The sequence below is a fragment of the Equus asinus genome, chromosome 30, assembly GCF_041296235.1.
Source record: "Equus asinus isolate D_3611 breed Donkey chromosome 30, EquAss-T2T_v2, whole genome shotgun sequence".
In the NCBI taxonomy this organism is placed as follows: Eukaryota; Metazoa; Chordata; class Mammalia; order Perissodactyla; family Equidae; genus Equus; species Equus asinus.
The window spans coordinates 28878873-28905176 of NC_091819.1; the positions used below are offsets into that span (position 1 = coordinate 28878873).

The following is a 26304-nucleotide window of genomic DNA, read 5'->3' on the forward strand; positions in this document are numbered from 1 at the left end:
ACTAGGTGTGCAACCTTAGGACTGAACCTCTCTGGGCCTCAATTTGTTCATCTGTTAAAGAAAAAAAGGATAAAATAGTACCAACCTCACAGGCTTGTTGTGACTACTGAGTTAATACATATCAAATGCTTAGAATGCTGCCTGGTGGATAATAAGTGATCCAAAAGTGTTAACTATAGGGGGACCATATAATTTATCATCCAAACCAGGGCACTTGTGAGGTGTAAAGAAGGGACAATTAATAACCACACTGATCACACTGGAGCAACAGGCATAAACCGGAACTGTCCTAAGCAAACCAGGACAGAGTCATCCAATTAGTGTAGGAAGAACCATAAAATATTGTTGATATGCAACTGTTTCTGCCCTACAAATATCATATAGTTAACTTAATATTGCGCACTTCCAGTTAAAGAAACCTACTTGCATACTATTATTTATGAAAGTGGGCTCAGGGGATGGGGGAAGGTCGAATAGGTCAAAAAGTTTGAGATACACCAAAGTAAACAAAGTTAAACAAATTTCTTCACCATCTAGTCCACCCAAAAGTCATTGGCGTACTAATGTGCCTTAACTGACTTTATAGCTTCAATTAATTTTATATTTTGCAACTAGAAAGTGTATTATGAAATGAAATTAAAATGAGCCACTGACTTTTTTAAAATATAAAAGTATGTTACCTATCTATGTTCACTCCTCGTTTCCTCAGTATCTACCCATAATGAGTACTAAATAAATATTTGTTGAATAAATGAATACTAACAAAATTTCTCATGAAAAATGATTTCAGGAACTAAAGCAAGATCAGAAAGAAAATTCTAGTTTGGGGTTTTGGTTGAGCTTCTTCAGTTTTTTTGATATAAGGTTCTAGTAGACTCCTTGGATAAAATTTGTGTTGAATTTTCCATTGGATTTGCTCTTGACTAAATGTGGCTTGGTGATCATGGGTAAAACATTTCCAAAATGGGTAAAACAATGATAGTAGTAGCTGATGTATACAGAAAGACTATGCTCAAAGGCTTACACACATTTCCTTGATCTTCACAATAATCTTAAGCGAGATCTGGCTTGACTGTGGGAATGTTAGTAGATCTCAAGTCCACAGCTTATTTCCAAATGCCTAGAATGGATTTTCTTTTTTGTAAGTTTATACACTTCTTTTTTGCTGGCATAACTTACCTTTTGTCAGGTATATTCCAACACAATCCACTACTACACCTAGCTATTGGTAAGGCAGCTAACCATTAGGTGCTCAGATCCCGTCAGGAGAAGGGCCATATAAGCACTCTATACCACAAGGTCTCAAAGGGAAGCATATCACAGGCACAAGGCAGCTGTGACAAAAGTCACATTTGTAGCTATACATCTGTAGCTTGTAGCAATCTTCCTAGCAAGAACTTATCAGGAAAGAAACGATTGGAGAAATAAATATTTATGTAGCAAAAATAATTCCAAATATCAAATTCTGGAGCTCAAAGGGACTTTACAGATAACAAAGTGAAATTTTTTTGAGCATAAATCAATACATTTGTATCCTTAAACTTCATAGCAGGTTTTATGATTGCCATTCTTTACATGAAGTGACAAGGTTTAGCAACCTGTCCAAGTTTACACACCTTGTAGGTAGAAGAGTTAGAATTCAAACCCAAATCTGTCTAACACCAAAACTAAGATCATTAATTTTCTTTACAGTATACTTACATTCCTCCTATTTTACACTTTTCTGTAACCCAAATTACTCTATTAAAAATAGTAGAAATTGGGGCCAGCCTCAGGGCCGGGTGGTTAAAGTTCCACGAGCTCTGTTTAGGCGACCCAGGTTCGCGGGTTCAGATCCCAGGCGTGGACCTGCTCCACTCGTCAGCCATGCTATGGAGACATCCTACATGCAAAACAGAGGAAGACTGGCACAGATGTCAGCTCAGGGCTAATCTTTCTCAAGCTAAAAAAAAACGGGGAAGACTGGCAATGTATGTTAGTTTAGGGCAAATCTTACCAAAAAAATAGTAGAAATTGAGAGCTAGACAAGATCTCTAATCGACCTATTTTACAGGCCCAGCAACGTTAAGCAGTTTTCTAAAACGCATTGAGTACACACAGTTGGTTACTGAAAGAGCTGAGATTAAAACCCAGGACTTCTGCTAGATTCACATCCAGTTCTTGCCAGCATCACAAAAGATCAGTGGTTATCAATAAAAATTATAATAATAGCTATCACTTATCAAGCACCTACTATAGGCCTGAAACCATATTAAGTAAGTACTCTATACAACTATCCTGAATCCTCCCAACAATCTTAAAAGGCCAGATCTGTTTGACTCCAAGGTCAGCTACACTTTCTCTCCCATCATACTGCTTTCAGAATCCCAACCAGAAACCCAGGTTGGGCGTGTGTGCGTGTGTGTGTGTGTGTCACGATGGTTGTCTTGTTTCTTTTTGTGTGTTCTTGCTACTACTGAAATCGATCCATGTACAGCTGCTCCATTTTTGTGAAGGTCTAAAAATATTGTGATATGTAGCATGGAAAACATTTTTACTTATAAAAAAGAAAAGGCTTCTACAATATCTTTACAAAATCATAAACTAAAAAAGCTGTTACGACTCATTTATACAAGCAATCAAAGGCTGATTCTTTCCTAAGGAACTTGATTTCAACACAAGGCTTTCATTAGACTACTTGGTTTGTTATAGAACAAATATAGGCACACACATACACACATACATAAGACTGGAAGGCAATGTGCCAAAATTTTAGAACCAATATTCCTCCAGCTCACAATCATGGTGTCCTCCTTCCAGAAATGATCACATACCCCGGGCTCTCGACCATCAGAGGATGCTATATGCCTGGCTACAGTGATAATTAGGGATGGAAAAATGACACAAACAGAATCGACTCTCATATTTGCTACATGGCTGATGGGAAGGAGTCTATCTTCCTCTTGGACTGTGTGCCATGATGATGTGACCATGGAGCTCCCAGGAGCCACACGCCTATTATGGAGCAGAAGCCTGCTTGTAAAGGAGACATCGCAGATAGAAGCAGAGCAGAATGGAGCAGAAGACGGAACGCCTGACACCACTACCAGGTTCCTGGATTCCGGTCTACCTGAAAGCATTCCATCTTAGATGCCCCATTTATGTAATCTAATAAAGCTATCCTTTCTTTTATTTTAATTTTTCCTTCATTGCTTAAGCTTCTGTTGGGTTCTTATTGCTTAAAATCTTAAGAGTTCTAATTATGCTCATAGAGAAAAGTCGTCAGTTAAAAAAATATTATGCTGCAAAATTTTAAAGTTAGATCAATTAATTTTATCTATATAAAATATGCTTTAAATTATATACTAAGAAAACTTTTAAAATTAAACTGAGTAAAACATTTAGCGTTCCTAAAGAAGGTGATTTTAAATCTTCACATATTAACAATAATCGCATTTAAAAATAATACTGGAATACGTTAATGTTCAATATTTTCTTTGTATTAAAATTCTTCTAATGGTAGAAAATACCACAAGCCCACTCCCTCTGCTCTTCAGCCTTCCGCCAGGCCACTCTCCAACTACAGATTATGCTGGGTGGGTGGGGACTTCCTCCATTCATGCTTCTGGGATACATGAACAGAAGAGGAAGTTCTATACCAAGATGACGTGCCCTCTCCCAATTCAGAGAGAACATAACAGCCATCGCATCTAAGTCCTCTCCTGCCTCTTCTCTTCCTTAATGTTCCCTCCTTCTCTCTGCTCTTCTTTCCTGCTCACTCCCTTCCCTCCGGACTAAGTGGAAGTCAGCCTCGCCTCTTTTCCAAAACTAACCCTTTTTCTGTGTTCTCATCTCCTCCCAACCCTTTGTTCCATCAATTATTCTTTTCTCTGCCAACTGCAGTATTTCCTGTCCCATTTATCATGTTCCCCTCTGCCATCATATAACACAAGGTTTTCTCTAACTTTTAAAAAAAAATTTCATTTGACGAAGCTGACCTCATTCTATTCCTACATAACTTTTCACTGCCAAACATTTCAAACAAATCGTTTCAATATTTAAGTATTCACTCCTTATTTCCCAGAAACCTGGCTTCCACCACCATCACTACCCCATCAAAAATCACTGAAACTGAATTCACAACAGTCTTTTCTTGTCAAATCTAATGGCCTCTTTTTAGCTTTCATTTCGTTTGTACACTCTGTTCTATGTGACATTAACTATCCTCTTCTAAAACCTCTCGTCCATTGGTTCTAATGACATTACTATTTGAGCTCTCTTCCTACCTAATAACTCCTTTTGTACTTCCCTAAAGAGGTCTCCTTTTCCTCCCGTTCCCCGATATTAGGAGAACAAGTGTTTCTCAGGTTCATTCTTCAGTCCAGTGATTATCTTTCTATGCACTTTCTCTGAATAATTGTGCCTATCATTAAAATTTCAGCTGTGTTGTTCTTCTGTGTTGAGAAAATATTACACACACACACAGCAGAATAACCATTTCTGTCATCCTGTCCCAAATCAAGACCACTCCTGCATTTCCTGAAAATGTCATCACAAGTCTCTCAAACCGTGGCAGGCACGAGCACACATGTGGGCACGTGGGCCCATCTTCTATTGCCTAGAATACTCTTCCATTCCCAATCTAAAAACTTCCTATCAGATTCAAATGCCGCTCCGTCTGTGAAGCCTTTCTAGTCACAGACCCATCTCCCAAGCAACATGAACTCCTAGTTCTCTGTTCTATAGAGCCATGGCACTAAGCAGATAACTTTATTACAGCATTTTTATGATCTTATGTAGTATACACTCCTGTGTTTTTCATCTCACTCAATAATTATGTTTCAGGGGCAAGGGATATGTTTTATTCTTTTTGTTTCTTTGGTTGCCATAACATGGTAGGCACTTGATATTTATTGGAAAGCATGCTTGAAAGGCCCAGGTTCAGAATGTCAGTGACATCTTAAGACCCTTCATATACCCATACTGCTTTGCAAATGCCAAAGTTCAAAGTGACAGCTTTCTGAACACTGAATATTGAGTAACTACACTCGTCACTGGCATTTATGGTTTCTTGCTGTGAATATTCTTCTATTTTGCATATGTGTCTTATCTTCTCAAGGGGGTACGTACTTGAGGGCTGCAACTGTTAATAAGTACACTATATTACTTGATGTGATTCCTTGCCCTTTAGTAGGGACTCAATAAGTATCGTATGACTGTTCAATAAGCCTCACTATTAGGAATTCTAAAACTATCTGACAGATCTGTTATTAACTTTTTGGGTTTTTTTAACTTATTGTTCTAAATTAAATCAAAGTTTTTCAAAATTACTCATTAAGGAAAATAAATGGAATTCATAATATCTTCAAATCCACAGTCCAAATAATGTATTTATTTTTAAAAAGAAAAAGCAACGCTGGTGGAAGGGCATCTTTCTCTGCAAATACAGATCTATTACATATGGCCATTTAAAACGCAATTTCCTGCAATTCACAACATAAAAATTGATTCAGGTAAGCACCATCAATGGAAGCTTAAAACCAAAGTGAACGGTTGTTAGGAAATACGACCCCACAGATTTATAAATAAGAAAAAACTAATTTATAGAGAAGAGATCAAGAAGTCACCTTCTTGATCAAGTACACATCATCCATGCAGTATTTTCACCAAGAAAGGTTCATCAACTTGAATCTAATAATAAGGAAAAATTAGAAATCCAGAATGTGGGACATTCTACAAGGTAACTTGAGGCATAAAAATCCTCAAAAAAATTAGAATCAATGTCATAGAAAGCAATATAATGTCATATTTATTATTATTCCAGCATAAAAGGGGCGAGAGACATAATCAAATATACTGTATGGATCCTGAATTTTTTTAAAACTTATAAAAGTTTTTTTGGACTATTCTACTAGATGTGATCATTGAATGTATTAATTTTCTTAGTTGTGTTAATGGTATTGTAGTTATGAATACCCTATTCTTGGAGATTCAGGCTAAAAGAACTTAGGGATGGAGCAATATCTGCAACTTCCTTTCAAATGGTTCAACCAAAAATAAATAAACAAAATTGTAAGGAGGTGAGGTGCTGGATATGTTAATTAATTTGATTGTGGTAATCATTTCACAATGCATACATCTATCAAAACATCACATTATACACATTAAATCTATAAAATTTTTGTCAAGTATAACCTCAATAAAGCTGGGGAAAAAAGTATACATAAAGCAAATCTGGTAAAACATTAAGGATGTTTATGTGCTCATTAACACTATACACTTGTAGCTTTTCTGTATATTTACAAATTTCAAAATAAAAAAATTAAGAGTGAAAGTAATTTCCTCTTCTTTCCATTCACTTTAAGCTAAGTAAACTGATGAGAGCTGAGTCTACAGTCCTCTTGTATCTAACACTTATTTACTTAAAATACTTTTACAAAATAAATAGTAAGTTAACCTCTGAGAATACACACTACGTAAACATAACTTGACTTACTAACAAACAAGGCTAAATGAGGAAACTAAAGGTGGAATAAGGAGAAGAAGTTCTTCCCCACTTTACAGTTCTTAGCAGTAATGAGCAATACTTGGTAGACCTTAGCAACATCAGAGGTCAGATGACTCCTTTCTCCAATGTTTAACTGAACATTATTCATGAACATTCTTGAGTTTAGATCTTTCTTCAATGACATATAGCTATCCTACGATTCTAACAGTTCATGACCTTTGAAATCAAGTCTTACTCTTCCTCCGTGTTAAGGTTCTCCCCTACCCCCAGTGCCTGCCATATTCACAAGGTTGCCTTCTCAGCCTTCCAATTTCAACTTAATTGTCACTGCACTAGTTATCTATCACTGTGTAAGAGATGACCACAAAACTTAGCGCTTTAACATAGCAATAACCCTTTATTGTCTCACAGTTTCTGGGGACCAGCAGAGTGAAAGACACAGGACAACTGCTGTAGCGCCACTGCTCAAACAGGGTGGAGCAGAGGAGACGGAGCCACGGGCTCAGAGCAGTCTGAAACCCAGTGGATCCAGGCAGTTCTTGATTAGAACTTAAGGCCTGCTTCTGCCCTCTAGGCTCCTGGTTCTGCTCTGAGCAATCCTTTCTTTTCCATAAAGGGTGGCCCGCGTGTGAAGCTGTGTCGTTTTCTCAGCACGCTGCATGCCTGCAGAGGTTCAGGGATCCACAGAGAGCTTTTCATTTGTACTGTCTCTAAACCTTTCAGTCCAAGCTGACAGTGTTTCTGCCAATTCGATTCTCTTTAAAAAAGAGAGAGGGAGAGAAGAAAAGAAAAAGCTTTGTGGGTTTCCTGTGAGTCTTATTATGGTTTACTTCACTGTGAGACAAAGGCCACACCATAAATTTCTTCAGGATAAGTCCCCCTGTCTTGGCGTCTGCTGAGAAAGCTGGGGGACAACGCTCTAACCGTCCTGAGAGGCCCTGTTGTTCGACTAGAGTTCTTTGAGGCAACACCTTGGATCTTTCTGAGGGCTTTAAGGATTTTAAAGTCACATCCTCAGCTTCACTTGTAGATCATGTTTTTTTCCTGCAAGTGTCCTGGATTTGCTCTTTCCCGGAACCTATTTCTTAACTCTAGCCACACTGGTCATATGAAGGGGCCAGGAATTTTCAAATTCAACAGTCCGTTGCTCCCTTTTGTTAACAATGCTTCCTTTGGTTTATTTCTCCCATTGTCTATTTTACATCTAAGTGGCAAGAAGAAACCAGGGGTATCTTTAACATTCTTGGAAATCTCCTTGGCTAGATCACCTAGCTCACTGTGTACATTTTTCTACTTCCCATGTTATTGCAGGTGACAGAGTTGCTAAACTTTCTGCCACTAAAGAACAAGGATCTCCTTCCTCAAATGTCCAGTAACATTTCTCTCACTTTCCTTTAAGCTCACACCCACAGCCTCCCCAAAGGCCAACACGCTTCTACCAACAGTCTGCTCAGGTTGAGCAGGCTTTCACCAACGCTTCAGAGTCTCCCCAGCTTGGATCCACCGCTGAGTTCCAAGACAGTTCTCCATTTTAGGTTTTTGTTATGGCAAAACAAAACCACTGATACCAAACCCTGTATTATCAATTGCTACATAACAAGTTACCCCAAAAGTTAGCACTTTGAATACAATGCACTTTTACTGTACAGTTTCAATGGGGCAGGAGGGGCTCAGCCAGGCAGTTCTGGACCAGCATCTCATGAGATTGCAGACAATACAGTGACCATGGCTGTAGTCATCAGAAGGCTCTACCTGAGTGGGGTTTACTTTCAAGATTCCCACAGCTGACAAGTGCATGCTGGCTTTTGGCTTATAGTTCCATATTCTTCGTGGGAAAGGAGCTTAATGGCCACTCCATATTTACATGGCTCTGGATGATGCTTTCCAAGGTATCCATCAGGCTGAATTGCTTTCTGAACTAGCATAGCAATAGCTTATCTTACATGATTTAAATCACAACATTCAAGCAATTCATTATTTCACTGCAATTTTATGGGTAACCTGCTGAAACCATTTTTATAACATATAGAAAAACTCAGTAGTGACTATCAAAAGCTGAGGATTGTCTCAGTTTAAGGGGCTACCTCGTCGTCTTCCACTAGATCCCTAAACCAAAGATTCAGGGTCCTAATGTCAATAACAGCACAATAGACACCACTCCACAGTTTCTGACACCATCTCTAGTAATACTACTACACATCTGATTTATGTTGTGAATGAAAAATTTTAATAGATTCTATAAAATTAAAGATAAAAGATATAAAGAAAAGGGAGATGGCTAAAATATAGGATACATTAGAAGAAAACCAGAAAATAAAAGAAAAGCATACAGGCAAAGTAAAAACACAAGGGCAGAACTTTCTAAAATCCACATTGTACAAATCAAGTTTGTATCAAAAGAACAGGAACTTGAATCAGCAAAATAGAAGACAAACTACAAAAATTCACTGAGAATGAAAGAAAAAAGCAAAGATACAAAACATAAGGGAACAAAGGAAAAATATAAAGGGTAGGAAGCAAATATCCAATCAAAAATAATAAGGCACCATGCTACTATTGTGGATTAAAGAGGACCACAAATTCTTTCCCATTCTTTCCATCAAGAGATGGACTATCTCTCCCCACCTTGAACCTAGGTTGGCCTTGTGACGTGTTTGACCAATAAAATGTATGAGAATAAATGCTTGTGCCAGCGGTGGAACTAGCCTTGAGGAGGACTGACAGCTTCCATTGTCAGAAGCCAGTCACATGCTCTAAAGTGGTCCAGGCTGCACTGCTGGAAAACAGCACCATGGGGAACTGAGGGACTCCCAGCCAGCACCCAGCACCAGACCCAAATACGGGAGCACAGCCTTCTTAGACCTCCCGGTTCAGCCCAGCTACCTTCTAAATGCAGACACGTAAGTGACCCCAAGTGAGATCACCAAGAACCATCAAGCCAAACCACAGAATCACGAAAAATAACAAATCATTGCTGTTTTAAAGCCACCAAGTATTGGGTGGTCTGTTATGAAGCAGCAGATAAGAGATGTAGCTGATCTAAAACACACAACACTACCAAATACATGGACATATCTGCAGTCTGCAGCATAAGATACTTGTGTCCTAAGTCCTTGCTGGAAATATTATCTTAAACTGTTTGAAAACTCAGCTTGTTTCAAAAGCCTGGTTGAAAGTAACAGATTTTCTATTTCTCAAATTGTCTTCTATCATTTACTTATTTGAAAAAATATTCTAAACTCTATCCTAGGATTAAGTCAAGCATGGAAGATTGAAGAATAAATTTTAATATTACATCCTCAAATTTTACTGATATCTACTTTAAGATGTTTTCAGAAAATTCCACTTCTGTAAGTGTATTCTCATTCTCTCACTCACTCCTTCATTAACAGTGCTTGAGGACTGACTACGCACTAGGTATTGGAGTGGTAAAGATGAATACAGAAACTATGAAGCAGAATCGAGGGCAGGTAAAAATTTTATTGCTCCCCTAACTGTTCCAGAAAGTCAATCCCTGCCTAGTCTGCACTCCCAAAGTACTTTGTACAAATCTCTATTTTGTAATAATAGAAATAGCAGCTAAAATTTATGAAGCACTTACTATGTGTCTGACATTATTCTAAGCCTTTCGCACGATTTAACCCAGTTCTCACAACAACCCTCAAGAGGCAGGGAAGAACAATCAATTATCCCTATTCTACAGATGAGGAAATTGTCTCATCTGAAAGGTCTTTTTTCCTCACTAGACTCCAGAGTCCATGAGGGCAGGTGGCCCAATTCTTCATCTTCATATCCTCCCCAGTCTCCAGCACATATTTCTCTATAACTAACTAAATAAATCAGTTTACACAAATGCTAGAAATTAATACATTCGTTTCCTCTACAAGGACAATTTTACACTCCTCAATGATGATAACTTTTTGCACAAAGAAAAAATGGCTTGGGGCTAAATAAATATCTCTGGTTGACTGGTAAGAAAAATTAACATAGGATAAAAGTTTATCAATTTATTGATAAACACAACTATTAAGTCCTAAACATTTACAAACAAGTCTAACTTGATAGTAATATAGTATATTCAGCACCATTTTAATGCTGAAATCCATAAATATCACAATGACAACTACACAATTCAGCATTTTAAAAAGTTTTTTTAAATAAGTCAGTGATAGGAATAAGAAAATAAGAAGGCCTATCAATTAAAAAATGTGGATGAAAAAAATCCAAGTAAATATAAGACCTACTACTTTGAATCATGTAATGTGGGTATTTTTGGCAGACCCAGTGTTATTTGGATGGGTATAGTTGGAATCGTCAGCTATAAAACCTGTGGCTACTAGTTTCATTGCATACTCTGACTTAAAAACAGGAAGAAAAATGAAAACCTTTACATAATTGACTTGACACACAAAAAATTCACAATCCTCAAGATTACTGGCTAGAAACTGAAATTTAGATTCTATAAGGAGAATAAAGTCAAATTGGGGATCATTTTACAAATGTAGCCCTTAATTCACTACCACTTGAGAATACCAAACTAGCTTTTTTTAAGAAGGGAGCATGAGCCTAGCAATCCTACGACCAGACAAAAAGGCTACATTTTAGAATAATCTCCAGAGTTAAATTTTAGAGAATGCTTGTGTGCCAAATTTTCCACCTGACCTCTAGAAAGGCTGTCATCTCTCCTTGAAATCTGATTGGGAGCTGAAGTGCAAGCATCATAGTGTCAACATCACAGCGTTTCGTGGCAGACTTTGTTGGCTGGCTACCGCAGCAGCAGTTCCCAATCCCCTTTACCCCTGCACCTCCCTCTAGAGGCTGAAAGCCAGACACTCGCTTTCTCACAGCTAAGGGGGCACATAACCCAGTTCTGGACGGCAGGACATAAAAGGAAGTCCAATAGAGAGCTTCTAAAAAAGGGACAGCGTGGCTGACACCAGCCCCTCCATTTGTTTGCCTTCAACAGGGATGCACTGCTTGCTAAAGGCATCCTGACACCTTGAAAGAACGAGAATGAAAAGCCAACAGGCTCAAGGTGAAGAGGCAGGAAGCGAGCTCGAATATTGGACGATTTTATCCTTATCTGCTAAACCATCAGCAACTGCCCACCTTTACCGTTCTTAGGTGAAAAAATAAACCTCTTTGTTTTGTTACTGTCGGCTAGGGTTTCTGTTATTTTTAGCAGAATGCCTGCCTTACTGATATATTTACAAACATTTAGAGAATATGGTGTACAATTACTTTAATTTAAAACAAGTTATCATACTTGTATAAATAAAAAACAGTCATACTGATGCCAAATAAGTCTAAAAATTAAATCCAGGAGGTCCTAGATATTTTCCCTTAACAATATTTCTTTCTGACTATAGAAGTAATATATTCACTTTAGAAATTTTACGAAATACAGAAAAATATATTTTTTAAAAACCTCACCATCCAGAAATAACCACTTTTTATACTTTGGAATATTTCCTTCTAATCAATTTTTATACATATACCAATACACAAAACTATGCTTTTTTATTTTCATAAGTTGGGATCATGCAGGATATGTTTATTATTATTAATATATGCACAAAGTACTAATAATTCAGTAGCATACAAAAGAAGATAAAACTTAAAAATAAAAGTATCTCCTCCACCATTCGCACGCGTGCACACACACACACACACACACTCACTCATCATCCCACTTCTCACACTTTTGGTGTTACGCCTGGCTTCTTGATTTATCTCCTGTAACCACATCAACTGACTTCCCACTACGAGAGTGAGAAAGTGAGTCCCCCTTCACCCTTCTTCCCAATTTTGATCACCTTTATTTTCATCTTAGTTCTCCTATTGGTCGACATTATAATGGTAAAATGCACTTAAGTCTCTATTTCTTGGCCCATGAACATTAGATAGAATGTCTTAGTATCCAACTGTTTAAGATAAGCAAATTAGTGTCCCTAGATGGCAAACATTTTGAGTCATAAAGTTCAACAACAGAATTAAAATGTGACTATCATTTGGCTTTACCCAATCCTGAATGAGAAAGAAAACAATGTGTGTGCTTGTTGCTTTGGCACTAACTCATTTAATTTAAAAAGCACGGGGAAAGACAGGAAAAGTATCACAACGAAGAAGAAAGACAGAAAACAACTGAAAGAACTTATAAATCCCACAATGAACTAAAAAAAAACTGCTAGAGACAAACATGAATTTTAAAATTATAAAAGACGAAGCATGAGGAGGAGAGCACAACACTGAGGGCAGACGACAGGGAAGGACACTGACTGAGTTCACACCTGTCTTCTCAAAAGAGAGCCATCGAAGCAAAGACTGACACCCAAGGTGCTGGGGAGACAGCAACTTCTCACTTTGAGTTCCAGTCACGCATCCATAATCTTTGAGAAATGCAGAGCATCAGATGGGTACTTTAAAAAGAAAGAAACCTGAAAAGGGCAAGTATCCTTATTGTTTTTATAGAGGAAAACACTGGGGGAGGCTAAATATTAAATATTAGTACAGTTGATGTCAAAGTTAGCAATATCCTATAAAAGATTATTGAATAATAATAGCAGTTATTGTTGATTAACTATTCCGTATGGCCCCTGCACTGTGGTAAGAGCTCATCAAACCTTATGATCTTAGAGTCTTACCACCATATAAAATAGACACTATTCTCATCACTACTCTACAGCTGAGAAATTTAAGGCATATTAAGTATTTTGCCCATAGTCACTAAAACATGACAAAGCCAAATTGAAATTAAATTCCATCCTCTTAACCACTGGACTAAACTGATAGCACATGAGTCCCTAAAAATGAGAAAAAGAGATGGAGGGGAAGTAAGAAGAGATTCATTAAGAGCAAGTTCTGTCAAACTAGTCACTTTTCCAGTTACCATGTTGTAACCACAAAGACAAATCTCTATGACATATTAAGTGATTACGATGTCATTTATGCAAAGTGAGAGAAAACAAAACGATCCAAATGTTTACAGAGAATAGTGTAACAGTCTCATTTCTTTATTCACTCCCTTCCTGTCCCCTGCCTAACCTCTTGCATCTCAATCCCCTGACTAGAGGCAAATACTAGTTATAGTTTGGACGTATCTTTCCAGTTCCTAAATACTGAAGGAAAATTTTGGCTTTATACTGGCACATCATACCTGACACTCGTTATTTCTGAGAAGGAAAATGGGAGTGGACGAATCCTATCATACTCTGTTTACTGCTTGAATCTTTTACAAGAGAAATTCATATATTACCTATTAAAGATAATACAATTTTTTTTTTTGAGTAAGAATAGCCCTGAGCTAACATCTGCCCCCAATCCTCTTCTTTTTGCTGAGGAAGACTGGTGCTGAGCTAACATTCATGCCCATCTTCCTCTACTTTATATGTGGGATGCCTGCCACAGCATGGCTTGACAAGTGGTGCATAGGTCTGCACCCAGGATCAGAATCAGTGAACCCTGGGCCGCCCAAGTGGAACATGCAAACTTAACCGCTGCACCACCGGGCTGGCCCCAATACAATTTTTTTAATCATAATGATACTCAAAGAAAACACATCAAAAGTTTCTGAGTACGACCCCAATGGTCTCCTTGGAAGCGAAAAGTTTTATGCTAGACTATATAACAATTAAAAACTTGTACACGGCAAAAATATACCATAAAGTGAAAAGGTATATTCAAACCAGAAAAATATTTGCAATGACAAAAAGATTAATAAAACAACGGTGTTCTGAATATAAAAAAAGCTCTCACAAATAAATAAGAACATATAAAATTTATCAGCCAGACTAAAGACATAGGCCTTATACATAAAAATTGATTAAGGATAAGAACAAGCAATTCATTTGAGGAAAAAAATGGTTAAAAGCATTAACAACAAAATTAAACCTCAGTAACAAAGATATATAAAATAAAACAGCAATATAATGACAAAAACTAAAAAGAATAACACCCAGTGATGGCTATGTTACAAGAAAGCAGAAACTTTTACATACTAGTAATAGGAATGTAAATTGGTAACATCTATACAACAAATTGGCATTTGTAAATGATTTGTATAAACAAAAGATAATAAAAGTGCCTTTAAAAGGTAAAACTGAAAAAAGGGACTGCACCCTTAGATGGCAGTGACAGCCTCACTGGGACAGGCTGACCATAGTCTCGCTGGCTTAAGGAGTCAGATTACGGAGTTCACAGCTGCCCAAACAGGTAGAAAGTGAAAGGGATATCCCACAAAAGAGGGAGACACAGAGGGGGAGCCCCAGACCTACAAATAAACTCTGTCCAAATTCTGGTTAACCCCTGAACTGTACACGCATTGGAGTCTTGTACATGCAGGACTCCAATGAGCCTGAATGCAGAAAGCAAAACATGGAAAAAAAGCACATTTCAGCTGCTCTTCGCAACAGGGAAAATAAAGTGTGCAGTTTGAAGAGAATCAAGATAAGTATCAGTTAGAACAAAAACCAACTTCAGAGAAAATAACAAATCAGGAGTCTGTACGCGCTATCACCACAGTGAACTGCACACAGCTGAAAATTACCAGACACATGAAGAAACAAGAAAACAGGCAAAGAAGAAAAGCAATCAACAGAAACCCACTTCAAGAAAACCCCAATGTTGGGATTAGCAGACAAGGCCTTTAAACAGCTATTATAAAAATATTCAAGGACTTAACAAAAAATATGGTCATAATAAACGAGGAGATGAAGAAACTCAACAGAGAAACAGAACCTTTAAAGAACCAAATGGAAAAATTCAATGTAACAGTTCAGAGATGCCAGAAGAGTCAGGGAACTTACCAGCTTAATAGAAATTATTTAGTCTAAAGAACTAAGAGAAAAAAGATTGAAAAGAATTAACAGCGTTATTAACCTGTAAGAGATTATCACGTGATCTTCATAGGTATAATCAGAGCCCAAGAAGCAAAGGAGAGAACACTGTAAAATGTTTTTCAGAAATAATGGACAACAACTTCCCAAATTTGGTAAAAAACATAAATTTGTAGATCAAAAAAAAGTTCAGTTAATCCAAAACAGGATAAATACAAATAAAACACCAAAGCACATCATATTCAAACAGCTGAAAATCAAAGACAGAAAAATGTTGAAAGAGGCCTGGGAAAAATGACATGTTATACATAGGGAACAACACAAAATAACAGCTGACTTCTCATCAGAAATGATGGACACCAGAAGAAAATGAAATGACATCTTTAAAGTGATGAAAGAAACAAACTATCAAATCAGAATTCTATATACAATGAAAAAATCCTTCAAAAATGAAGATGAAATGAAAACACTTTAAGATAAATTTAAAAATGAGTGTACTGGTTGCCAACAGATGTGCTCTAAAAGAAATGCTAAAGAAAGCTCTTCAGGCTAGAGGAAAACATCAGACAGAAACTCAAATCCATAGGATGAAATGAAGAAACAAAAAAACTGCAAATAAGTATATATAAAAGACTATATTTTTCCGGCTCTTCTTTAAAAGACATAGAGAAAGACATAAAACAAAAATTAAAACACTTTCATGGGGTCTATAACATATTTATGTCAAATATATATGAGAAGAGTAGCAAAGGTATTCAGAGAGGGGTAAATACAACTATAGTATTACAAAGGTCTCATATTTTACAGGAAGTAGTAAAATATCAACCCAATATAGAACGTGATAAAGTTGCATATTGTAATCCCAAGAGCAGAGGTTCTCAACCTCAGCACGACTGACATCTGAGAGAGGGAGATTTTTTGTTTAGAGGGGGTCCCCTCTAAAATGGTTATGCTGGACTAACAAAACAGGTTGGAAAGTATTCTCCCCTGAATTTTTGAAGGAATTTGGATGAGTTTTATTTCTAACTTACATGTTTGATAAAGCGCATAAGTGAAGCTACCTCACTTGGAGCTTTTCCTATGAAACTTTTCATGATAAATTCAATTTCTTTAATGGCTATAGGGCTATCAGATTTTCTGTTTCATCCTGTGTCAGTTTTGGTAAATTGTGTTTTTTAAGAAATTTGTTCATTTCATCTAAGTTGTTGATTTATTTGGCCTAAAGTTGTTCTTAATATTCCCCTATCCTTTAAGTGTCTGCAGGACCTGTGATGATAATCCTCTTATTAAATTCAGCTGTTGGTAAATTATGTTCTCTCTCTTTTCTTTGATCAGTCTTGCTAGGGGTTTATACATTGTATTAATCTTTTCAAAGAACCAATGTTTTGCCTTAGTAATATTCCTCATCTTTTAGTTTTTATTATTGCTTTTGCTCTTTAATTTGCTTGTCCTTTCCTGACTTCTTATGATAAAATATTACATCATTGACTTTAAACCTTGTTTTTTTAAAAAAAATAAGCATTTAAAGCTATGTATTTATCTTACTTCACTGCTTAACTGTATCCCACAAGTTTTGATATATTGTGTTTTCTATTATCATTTAGTGTAAAAGGTTTTCTAACTTCCCTTGTGATTTCTTCTTTGAACCATGGGATATTTAGAAGAGTATTGTTTAATTTCAAAATATGTAGGTATATTTTATATATGATACATAAAATATATATTTTAGATATCTTAGTGTTATTGATTTCTATTTTCTATTTGATGGTAATTACAGAAGAAACACTGTAAAATTTCATTCATGTGAAACTTTTTGTGATTTTTTTTATGGTTCACCATATGGTCTATCTTGACTTCCCGCTCTTGTGGGTGTAGTGTTTTATAAATGTCTGGTCAAGATGGTTGACGGTGAGTCATATCTTCTGTATCTTTACTGACTTTTTTTCTTTAGTTCTGTCACTTACTGAGAGGGGTAAAATCTCCAACTGTGACTGTAAATTTATGTTTTTTTATTCTGTCTGTTTTGCTTTGTATATTTTGAAGCTCTGTGTTTAGACGCATCCACATTTGTGATTATTCTATCTTCTTGATGAATTACATTGTTTATCCTTAGAAAATGCCCATCGTATCTTTGGTAATATTGTCTGTCTTGAAATTCAGTGTGTCTAACATTAATATAACCACTCAAGATTTTTTATGATTAATATTTGCTGCATCTTACATCTTTTTCAAATGTCCTTTTACATTTAGCCTATCTGTGTTTTCTGTGTTTTATATTTAAACTGCCTTTCTTGTAGATAGCATATATCTGGGTCTGGTTTTTTCTTTTTTAATCTCATTTGACAGTCTGTAGCTTTTAACTGAGGGTGTTTAGACCATTCATATTTATTAATGTAATTATTGATATGGTGTGGTTTCCTATTTGTCGCATGTGTTCTTTATTCCTTCTTCCTACATTCTTGCATTTTTTTTAGATTTAGTATCTTTTTACTGTTCCATTTTACCTCTGCTACCAGCTTATTATTTATGCCTCTTATTTAAACATTAAAAAAAACCTATAGTCAATGTTGTTGTTGATGTGGTTGAATTTAGACACACTGTTTTATTTATGTTCTATTTGTTCCATGTAAAAAAAAATTCCTCAGCTTGTAGTTTTTTCCCTTCTATTGGGTTAATTGAATTTTTTAGTATTTCATTTAAATTCCTCCATCAGTATGCATTGTCAGTGGCAGAGATCTCCCAAGGGGCAATAATTGGTTCTTGGGGGAGGGTGTGAAAAAACTTAGATATTACAATCGTTTGTGCCTCTCCAATGGGGCACATTATATAAACAGATACCTGTGATATTAATATTTCATGTGGTAGGCTAAGCCATAATGGAAAAAACTTTGAGAAACACTGCTCGGTCATCATTTTAACTTGCATTAATTATTTAGTGGTTGTTGCAGGGCAGTGGTTTTCAACCAGGGTTATTTTACTCCCCAAGGGACATTCGGCAATGTCTGGAGACAGTTTTGATTGTCATGGCTTGGGGTGGGAATGCTACCAGCATCTAGTGGGTAGAGGCAAGGGATGCTACTAAATACTCTACAATGTACAGGACAGCTGGACCAAACCTGAAGTGAAAATTGCAGGTCAGTATTCTGGCAAGTGCAAAAATGGATCCTCAACAAAATATTAATAAATCAAAACTGGTAAATTAAAGATAATACATCATGAGTAAACGGTATTTACTGCAGCAAAGAAAGAACTATACCATATTAACATATCAACATAATAAAGGGAAAAATCAAATGGTCATTTCAACAGATGCAGGAAAATCTTTTGAAAAAACTGAACATCCACTCATGATAAAAACTCTCAGCAGATGAAGAATAGAAGGGAACTTTCTTAACAGGATAAAAGGCAGCAATGGAATACCTACAGTTAATATGATAGTAGTAAAAATAAATGCTTTCCCAATAAGATGAGAAATAAGGCCAAAACGTCCACTCTCACCACTTTACTCAACATTGTACTGGAAGTCCTAACCAGTAAAATAAGCCCAGAAAGATTAAAGACATAAAGATTGGCAAGAAAGAAGGAGAAGTGCAGCTCTTTGCAGACGACTTGACCATCTACACAGAAAATCTTCAGAGTAACTAACATTAATCAGAGCATTGAAGGAGGCCGCAGGATACAAAGTCAATACATGAAACTCAACTGTTGACTGGGAAGGGAGTGTGTGTGTGTGTGTGTGTGCGTGTGTGTGTGTGTGTAACAGCAACTGTATAATTCTGTAACTCTAGAATGCATATGAAAGCTTATCATTTGATGGTTCTCCCCAATCAGTTTACTTGGTTAAAGTTTTCCAAACAAATATATTGTAACTATAGGAAAAGCAAACTTCACATAATTGCAAATACATTAAATCTCAGAGTTTCAATGCCATTAGAAAATAAGTTTAATTTTTCCATGTTTATTCTCCACTTGTAACGTCAACAGTCAGAGTGCGCTTCTCTGATCTATCATGTGGTTTACAGCCACAACCACAGCTCTTCACTCTATGGAAAATGCTTGCTGCTGAGTAGTAAACAGGAAATCATACTGTCATTTTCTGTTTCCTTAATCACCTTATAATTTATTTCAAAAGTCAGTTTGTGAATAAAACATGAACAAAAGGTACATAAGTGCATACAGAGTAAAGGAGAAGGAAAGGTCCCTGGACTCAGATGAGCACCCAAAAAATTGTATATTTTGTTTTCTATAACAATTTATAATTGACTAGGTCACAAGAATCACGCATTAAAGCATAACCCAGCTTACAATCTTTATTGTACTAAAGTATATTTTGCATGGCAGGGTTAAGTTATTTTGTGAGAAAACTCATAGACTTAGAAAGTGTTAGCTAGGAATTACCAAATGCTAACATTCTAGTTCATCTAAACAAACCATCTCATAGAATGCAAAACAAGTATCGCCCAAAGGACACAGTTTATGGATACCCCTGAATTGGAAACTCTAAGCACAAGGCAAACTAAGGCAAAAAGTTCTTTGAAAGCACAAACTGGTTACTCATAAAGAACACAATATGGAAGTTTGATGTGTTAGATATTAATACAACAAAAAGTATAAGAAATTAACACACGCGTGCAGCATTTTCATCAATCAAAATGTTTTTAATGCTATAACCACCTCTTAGATTTGTACCAACTTCAAAACAGTTAGATTACGAGTTGGCTAGAAAAAGATTACAGACTCTAACTTTATCAAGGAATTGGCTCTCCATATTTCTAAGAGACTACTTAGGATTTTAAGAAATAATACCATAAAGCAAATGGAATTTTGCAAATTACAATAAGCCCTTGATTAATATTATTTCAATCTACTTAATTCTATAATTTAGACCTTTTAAGCTGGTTAAATTTCCCACTGTATTAATGCAGTAAGTTTCTTCAGAGCAAATTATCCCACGAGCTGTAACAGAACAAACTAAGAAAGCAAAACTTCTGACATCTCGTTCAGAGATTACGCATCCCCTAAGGTGTACCCACAGACTGGTCTTTGAAGGAGACAATCCAACAACTGTCCAGTTAACAAGCAGATGCCTCCTCGCTGAAGTGCAGCCAAACTGGGATGTGCTCTCCAAGAACCATCAAGGAGGAAAATGCAGACAACACTTCACACCAATTTTGCTACGTGGTATTTCTCTTATTGCCATTTCTAACACCAACAATACTATGTTAATGTGTTATCTCAATTAATACTCACCATTTTGCAATTGCTCCAGAAAAGTACAGGAGAGGTTTCACTACTGATATATCTCTAACAACCAAAGTTAAGAAACATTTATCCTACACAATCATTAATTATCTTTAAGTCTATTTTTTCGCTTCCCAGGGAGCTATTCACTTAAGAGCAACTTACATTAAAAGTACAAATAAAATGAGATTACATCATTTTTTGGGGGGGGAGATTGGCCCTGAGCTAACATCTGTTACGAATCCTCCTCTTTTTGCTGAGGAAGACTGTCACTGAGCTAACATCTGTGCCCATCTTCCTCTGTTTTATATGTGGGATGCCTGCCACAGCATGGCTTGACAAGTAGTATGTAGGTCTGCGCCTGAGATCCAAACTGGCGAACTCAACCACTACACTACCAGGCTGGCCCAAGATTATATCTTGATAGGAGCTAACAAGAACTGATTCATAAATACACATTTGAGAAAAAGAACTGATATTGAAAGGAAGGACTCTATTATAACTTTTTTATATCAATACCTTTTATTAATAGTTTACTAGTTTAAAAACACTCCTCTAGGGGGCCAGCCCCGTGGCCGAGTAGTTAAGTTCACACACTCCACTGCGGCAGCCCAGGGTTTTGCCGATTCAAACCCTGGGCATGGACAAAGCATTGCTCATCAAGCCATGCTGAGGCAGCATCCCACATGCCACAACTAGAAAGACCCACAACTAAGAATATACACAACTATGTACCAGGGGGCTTTGGGGAGAAAAAGGAAAAAAATAAAATCTTTAAAAAACAAAAACAAAAACAAAAACAAAACCACTCCTCCATACACATTACCTTGTAATGATTACAAACACACTATGAGGTAAAGAAGGCAGATATAATCATATTTATTTTCAAACGAGTACATCAAAATTTAGGTGATAATAATCTGTCCAGGGTAAACAGACAGTAAATAATAATGCTCTTTTAGAATTCTTTGAACCAAAATACAGCCAAACAACAACAGACTACCTAATGAAATCTACTTGACCAAAACACAAAATTATTATTAAAATAATACTGAAAATCTCTAAAGGAATAAATTAAGAATGTTGGAGGAAAAAACGCCCATTTGGTTTCCCCTAATATTTCAACTAAGGCTTTCAAGAGCCCAGTTAAACACTACCATCACAAACCCTCATTCAGGGAATCTAACTTGTCCTAAGAATAAGAAAAATACATAAATTGTCAAAATAGATGAAAGACACTACCAGGAACACCAGTCTTTCATTCACAAATATACACAAACAGGGATTGCCAGACACCTGAAGAAAACTACCACCACCAAAATAGAATCAAAATAAACAAACTGAAAGAGTTATTCAAAGAGGAGACAAAGCTTAAAAATAAAATCTATTCAGTTACCTAAGATTAGAGATTGTATTATACCTGTAAAATAAGAGCAGGTGGCTATGAACTAGAAAGAATTTCCAGAAATATAAAGTAATAGCTGAAATAAATAATTCAATAAAGGGCTGGAGAAAGAGTCAAGGAAATCTTGCAGAACAGAGAGAAAAACAAAGACATGGAAAAGGACAGAAAAATTTTAAAAGAGAGCACTGATACAGAAGCTCTAAGAAAAAAAAATAGAAGGATACAGAAAACATAAAAGGAAAGAAATAATGAAAGAAATACAGAAGACTTCCCAGAACTGAAGAAAGACAGAAGGGTGCAGATTCAAAGGGCCCACCAAACGCTTTGCAGGATGAATGAAAAAGGACCCTCACTCATCCTCCTGAAATTTCGTCATGCCAAAAGCAAAGACGCATCAGCACAGAACGCTTCCAGAGAACAAAAACAGACAAGCTACAAAGAAATTATTCATATTAGCACCACACCTCTTATCAGTAACACCAGGTACTCAAGGAAACGGAACGCAACCTTCCAAATGGTAAAGGAAAACGATTTTAAACCTGAATTCTATACCCAGCCAAGGTGTGCACGTAGTGCGAAGGTGAAAAGGACATTTTCAAACACTGTGCTGACAAGCACACACACACATTCTTTCTAAAAAATTACTTCAGGAAATGCTCTAGAAAACTGTAAAATCTAAAGTAAAAAGAAAAAAGACATGAGATCTAAGACAACACAGAACTTGTCAAAGAATGCAATTAAATAACATGATATTAGCTGAGCATCACACCCAGAAAAAAGTCAGTTCATATTAGAATTTCAACAAATAGTATGATTAAAAAGCTGGATAACCAGTGATATGAAGAAGGCATACACTCTTCTACCAAGAGGAGGAAAACATGGCAATTAGAAAATCTAGGGAAAACAGTTACAGCCCAAACTAGAAGCCAAACTAAAGCAAGGCATGATCTTGAGTACCAGTACAGTATAAAAACCCATTTGTTCTCTATGGATCCCATCATACGACTTCGTTCAGCAGTGAGTATTATTTACATACTCATCATACTGATTACTGCAGAATCAACAAATGTAACTATTACAACCCTTGACAATACAAAATAAACGTTACAGCTGACATAAATGGGGAAGGGAATGTGAGAAATTCAAGGTCAAGATTGTGAGGGGTACTAATTTTTCTCAACTTAGAAAGTGGCGAGTCTAGAGAAGATGTTTAATGCTTTCTAGAGTTAATGGTACAAGACTAAGAAGTTTAACCAGAAAGACCAAAAAAAAAAAAGGGAAGAAAGAGAATAGGTATTAAAAGTCAAAATCCTCACTTTTTACGAAGGGGATATACTAGATCACTTAAGAATAGTGAAAAATAAAGTTTAGCATATTACATACAAAATTGGGATAAAAATCAGAATTAAAAATAGAAAAGGTCTAAAATGGTTACCTCTGAGGAGAGAAATTACTTGGAAAAGGTAGGAGGTAGAAAGATTTTTACTTCTCTATTTATGCCTTTGTGTACTATTCAAATTCTTATGTTTATATGGCTATTACTTCCCAAAATAAATATACACACGTACACAGAGACACATACACATTTCATTAGAGTCCCCCTTCCTCACCAATGCAGGAAAACACTTGAGAAATTCTTCTTCATTTCTTCTTTTTTCTAAATCCCATGCACTATATACCAACCTTCTATTATGGTATTTCAGACGAGACACAATTGATTCAATAGACTCAAGAACCACCCTACATCCTCGATAAACAGTGGTGATATCAACAGTGTACATTTGTGTTAGAATGGTCAAAACACATCCACACACATTATCTTATTTAATTCTCACAATAACCTTGTGAGAGCAGATTTTAGAGATTAATCAAGTAAAACTCCCAAAGGTTTTAGTGATTTCCCACCCCAAAAAAACAAAGTAGGAAAAATAATATAAATATACTAGACAAATTAAAAAATGTATTTAAAAATACCTTCATGTAACACTGAAAGCTGAAAATGCTCTCCAAATTTATAATATACAATGAAATAATAAATATCTGTCATAAGTAATGAAAGAAATTTAACTTAACAATACAAATAGTCACCACTTTGGAAAACAGTTTGGCAGTTTTTATAAAGTTAAACATACACTTACCATATGACCCAGCAATCCCACTCCCAGTTATTGCCCAAGAAAAATGAAACACACCACAAAGACACGCACTCAAATGCTGACAGCAGCTGTATTCACAACAGCCAAACACTAGAAACAACCCAAATGCCCATCAATTGGTAAACAGATAAACCGTGGTAATGTCCAGACAGCGGAATACTGCTCAACAACAAAAAGGAACAAACAGGATACACACAACAACGCAGATGAACCTCTATAGTACCATGCTATGTGAAAGTAACCAGGCGCAGAGGACTATGTATTTATGATTCTACTTATACGAAATTCTAGAAAAGCAAAATTATAGTAACAGCAGATTAGTGGTTGCCAGGGCTGAGGGAAGAAGACCGATGTATGGGGGAATGAGGGAACTTTTAGGAGTGACAGAAATGTTCTATGTCATGATTGCAGTGTGTGTTGCACTACTGTATAAATTTAGCAAAATTCATCAAAGTGTACACTTAACACTGAATTTACTGTATGTAACCTACGACTCACTCAATAATACACATGCACATTTAACTACTCACAACAGCTTTTCAGCACAGGCATTAACTACAGACCTTCAAAGAATATTAAAATCACTATTTAAGAGGTAACTTTTAACCGGAAAATAGATATACAGGAACTTAAAAGTCCTAAGAATGGAACAGTCCTCATCCTACTCCACTTGGCCATGTGGATAAACAGCAGTTGCCTGGCAACCAGTCTAAACTCTAGATTTCTAATAAACACATTGACCACAAGCAGGTGAACTCAAAGAGGAGAAACTAAGCTTTACACTGAAGAGTTCTTCCTTTAATACTAAAAAGGAATAATAAATAATATTTATTTAGATAGATAGTACTTGTTAAGATTAATTATTTATCTAAAGCAGGAGTGAACAAGAAATACTAAAAGTAGATCATGAAAAATAAAAAATTAAATTAAACATAAACACACACAAAAGAAAAGCCTCTCCTCATCTGGTCTTTTACTTGAGGACCTCACTTCCCTAACTTAGGGGACTGTCGAATCCATGAGCTTGTGGGTGAGCCCGTCCCTGTCACCACTCAAACAGGCTTAACATAATTGAATACTTCTATTTACACATCTATATATCTTTAAACGCATCCAAGTTAGACACTTTTCTAGATATTAAATCATTCTAAAGACATCTTTCTGGATTGTAGAATCTGTGGAAAACACAAAAAATCACAACACAAACTTTCTGTAACACGCATGCACACAACACACCAGAAAGCCAAACTTTTACAACTTTGATTATAAACAATCAAAATCAAGAATTATAAAGAATCACTAAATAACAAGCAAATTTCTAACGCATATGTTAAATATCCTTTCTCTCTTACTGGACATAGTATGTCACAGTTCACTTTGTTAAGAGCATCAGAAAAAATATCCACTTCCAGGCCACCACTAACTGTCAGCACACTTACCCAGCACGTTACTCTCAGCTTTGTTGGACACTTACCCCTCTTCTGAACCCAACCTTCTTTCACAATGGTAACATCGCTCATGATGGCTCCCCTCTGAGCCCCCAACTTGGAGAACTGGTGCTTTGTGATAGCAGCTTTGGGGTTTGGATTCTCTGCTGCTGCTGCCCTTCCCACTCTCTAGTGATGACTCAGCCTGGAAGGAAGTATTGAAGAAAGAATTTCTTTTTTTTTCCATTCTTGCAACTCACATAGCAATAACAAACAACTAATTCTTTGTAAATGTCTTCAACTGGCCTGACCTCACATAAAAGTCTTGCTCTTCAAACTGGAGAACTTATTTATTAAATACTTCTATAATGAATGCACTCCCCTGGTCTTGTGACGGATTTCAAATGATAGTGAAACTTTTAACCTAAGAGGCTGCAACAAAAAATGTCTTAAGAAAACCACTGTCACATCTACACAAATAACACAGAAAAACGGGTGATGTGTGCTTGAGGTGAGAAGGGAAGAAAATGAAAGTTAAGTGAACTAAAAGTAAATCTTCATGTATGTCTAGTTTCAAAATCCCTGTAAATTCAGAAACAGTTATGGCAAAGCGACTGTGAATGCTTTTAATGGCTGTATTGATGTAAAATACAATGAATTAAGAAACCAACATTTATGTACACTTACTCTGCCTTGTTCCAAGAAATATTTTAGGTAGATTATGAAAAATAAAATATTATAAATAACATAAAAT

General features: G+C 36.2%; 1 protein-coding gene across 5 annotated transcripts in view; it reads right to left on the reverse strand.

Moving 5' to 3' along the window:
* The window catches only part of AKT3 (AKT serine/threonine kinase 3), a 328499-nt gene that overhangs the window by 291875 nt on the left and 10320 nt on the right, over nucleotides 1-26304 (reverse strand). For 4 of the 5 annotated variants that reach the window (XM_044762924.2, XM_044762927.2, XM_070501390.1 and 1 more), the window contains exon 2: nucleotides 25598-25755. The exons of the other annotated variant lie outside the window; for it this stretch is intronic. In XM_044762924.2, coding sequence (XP_044618859.1) covers nucleotides 25598-25643 — 46 coding nt within the window. In that variant the 5' untranslated portion in view covers nucleotides 25644-25755. The remainder of the gene's footprint in view (nucleotides 1-25597; nucleotides 25756-26304) is intronic. 5 annotated transcript variants of the gene reach the window in all.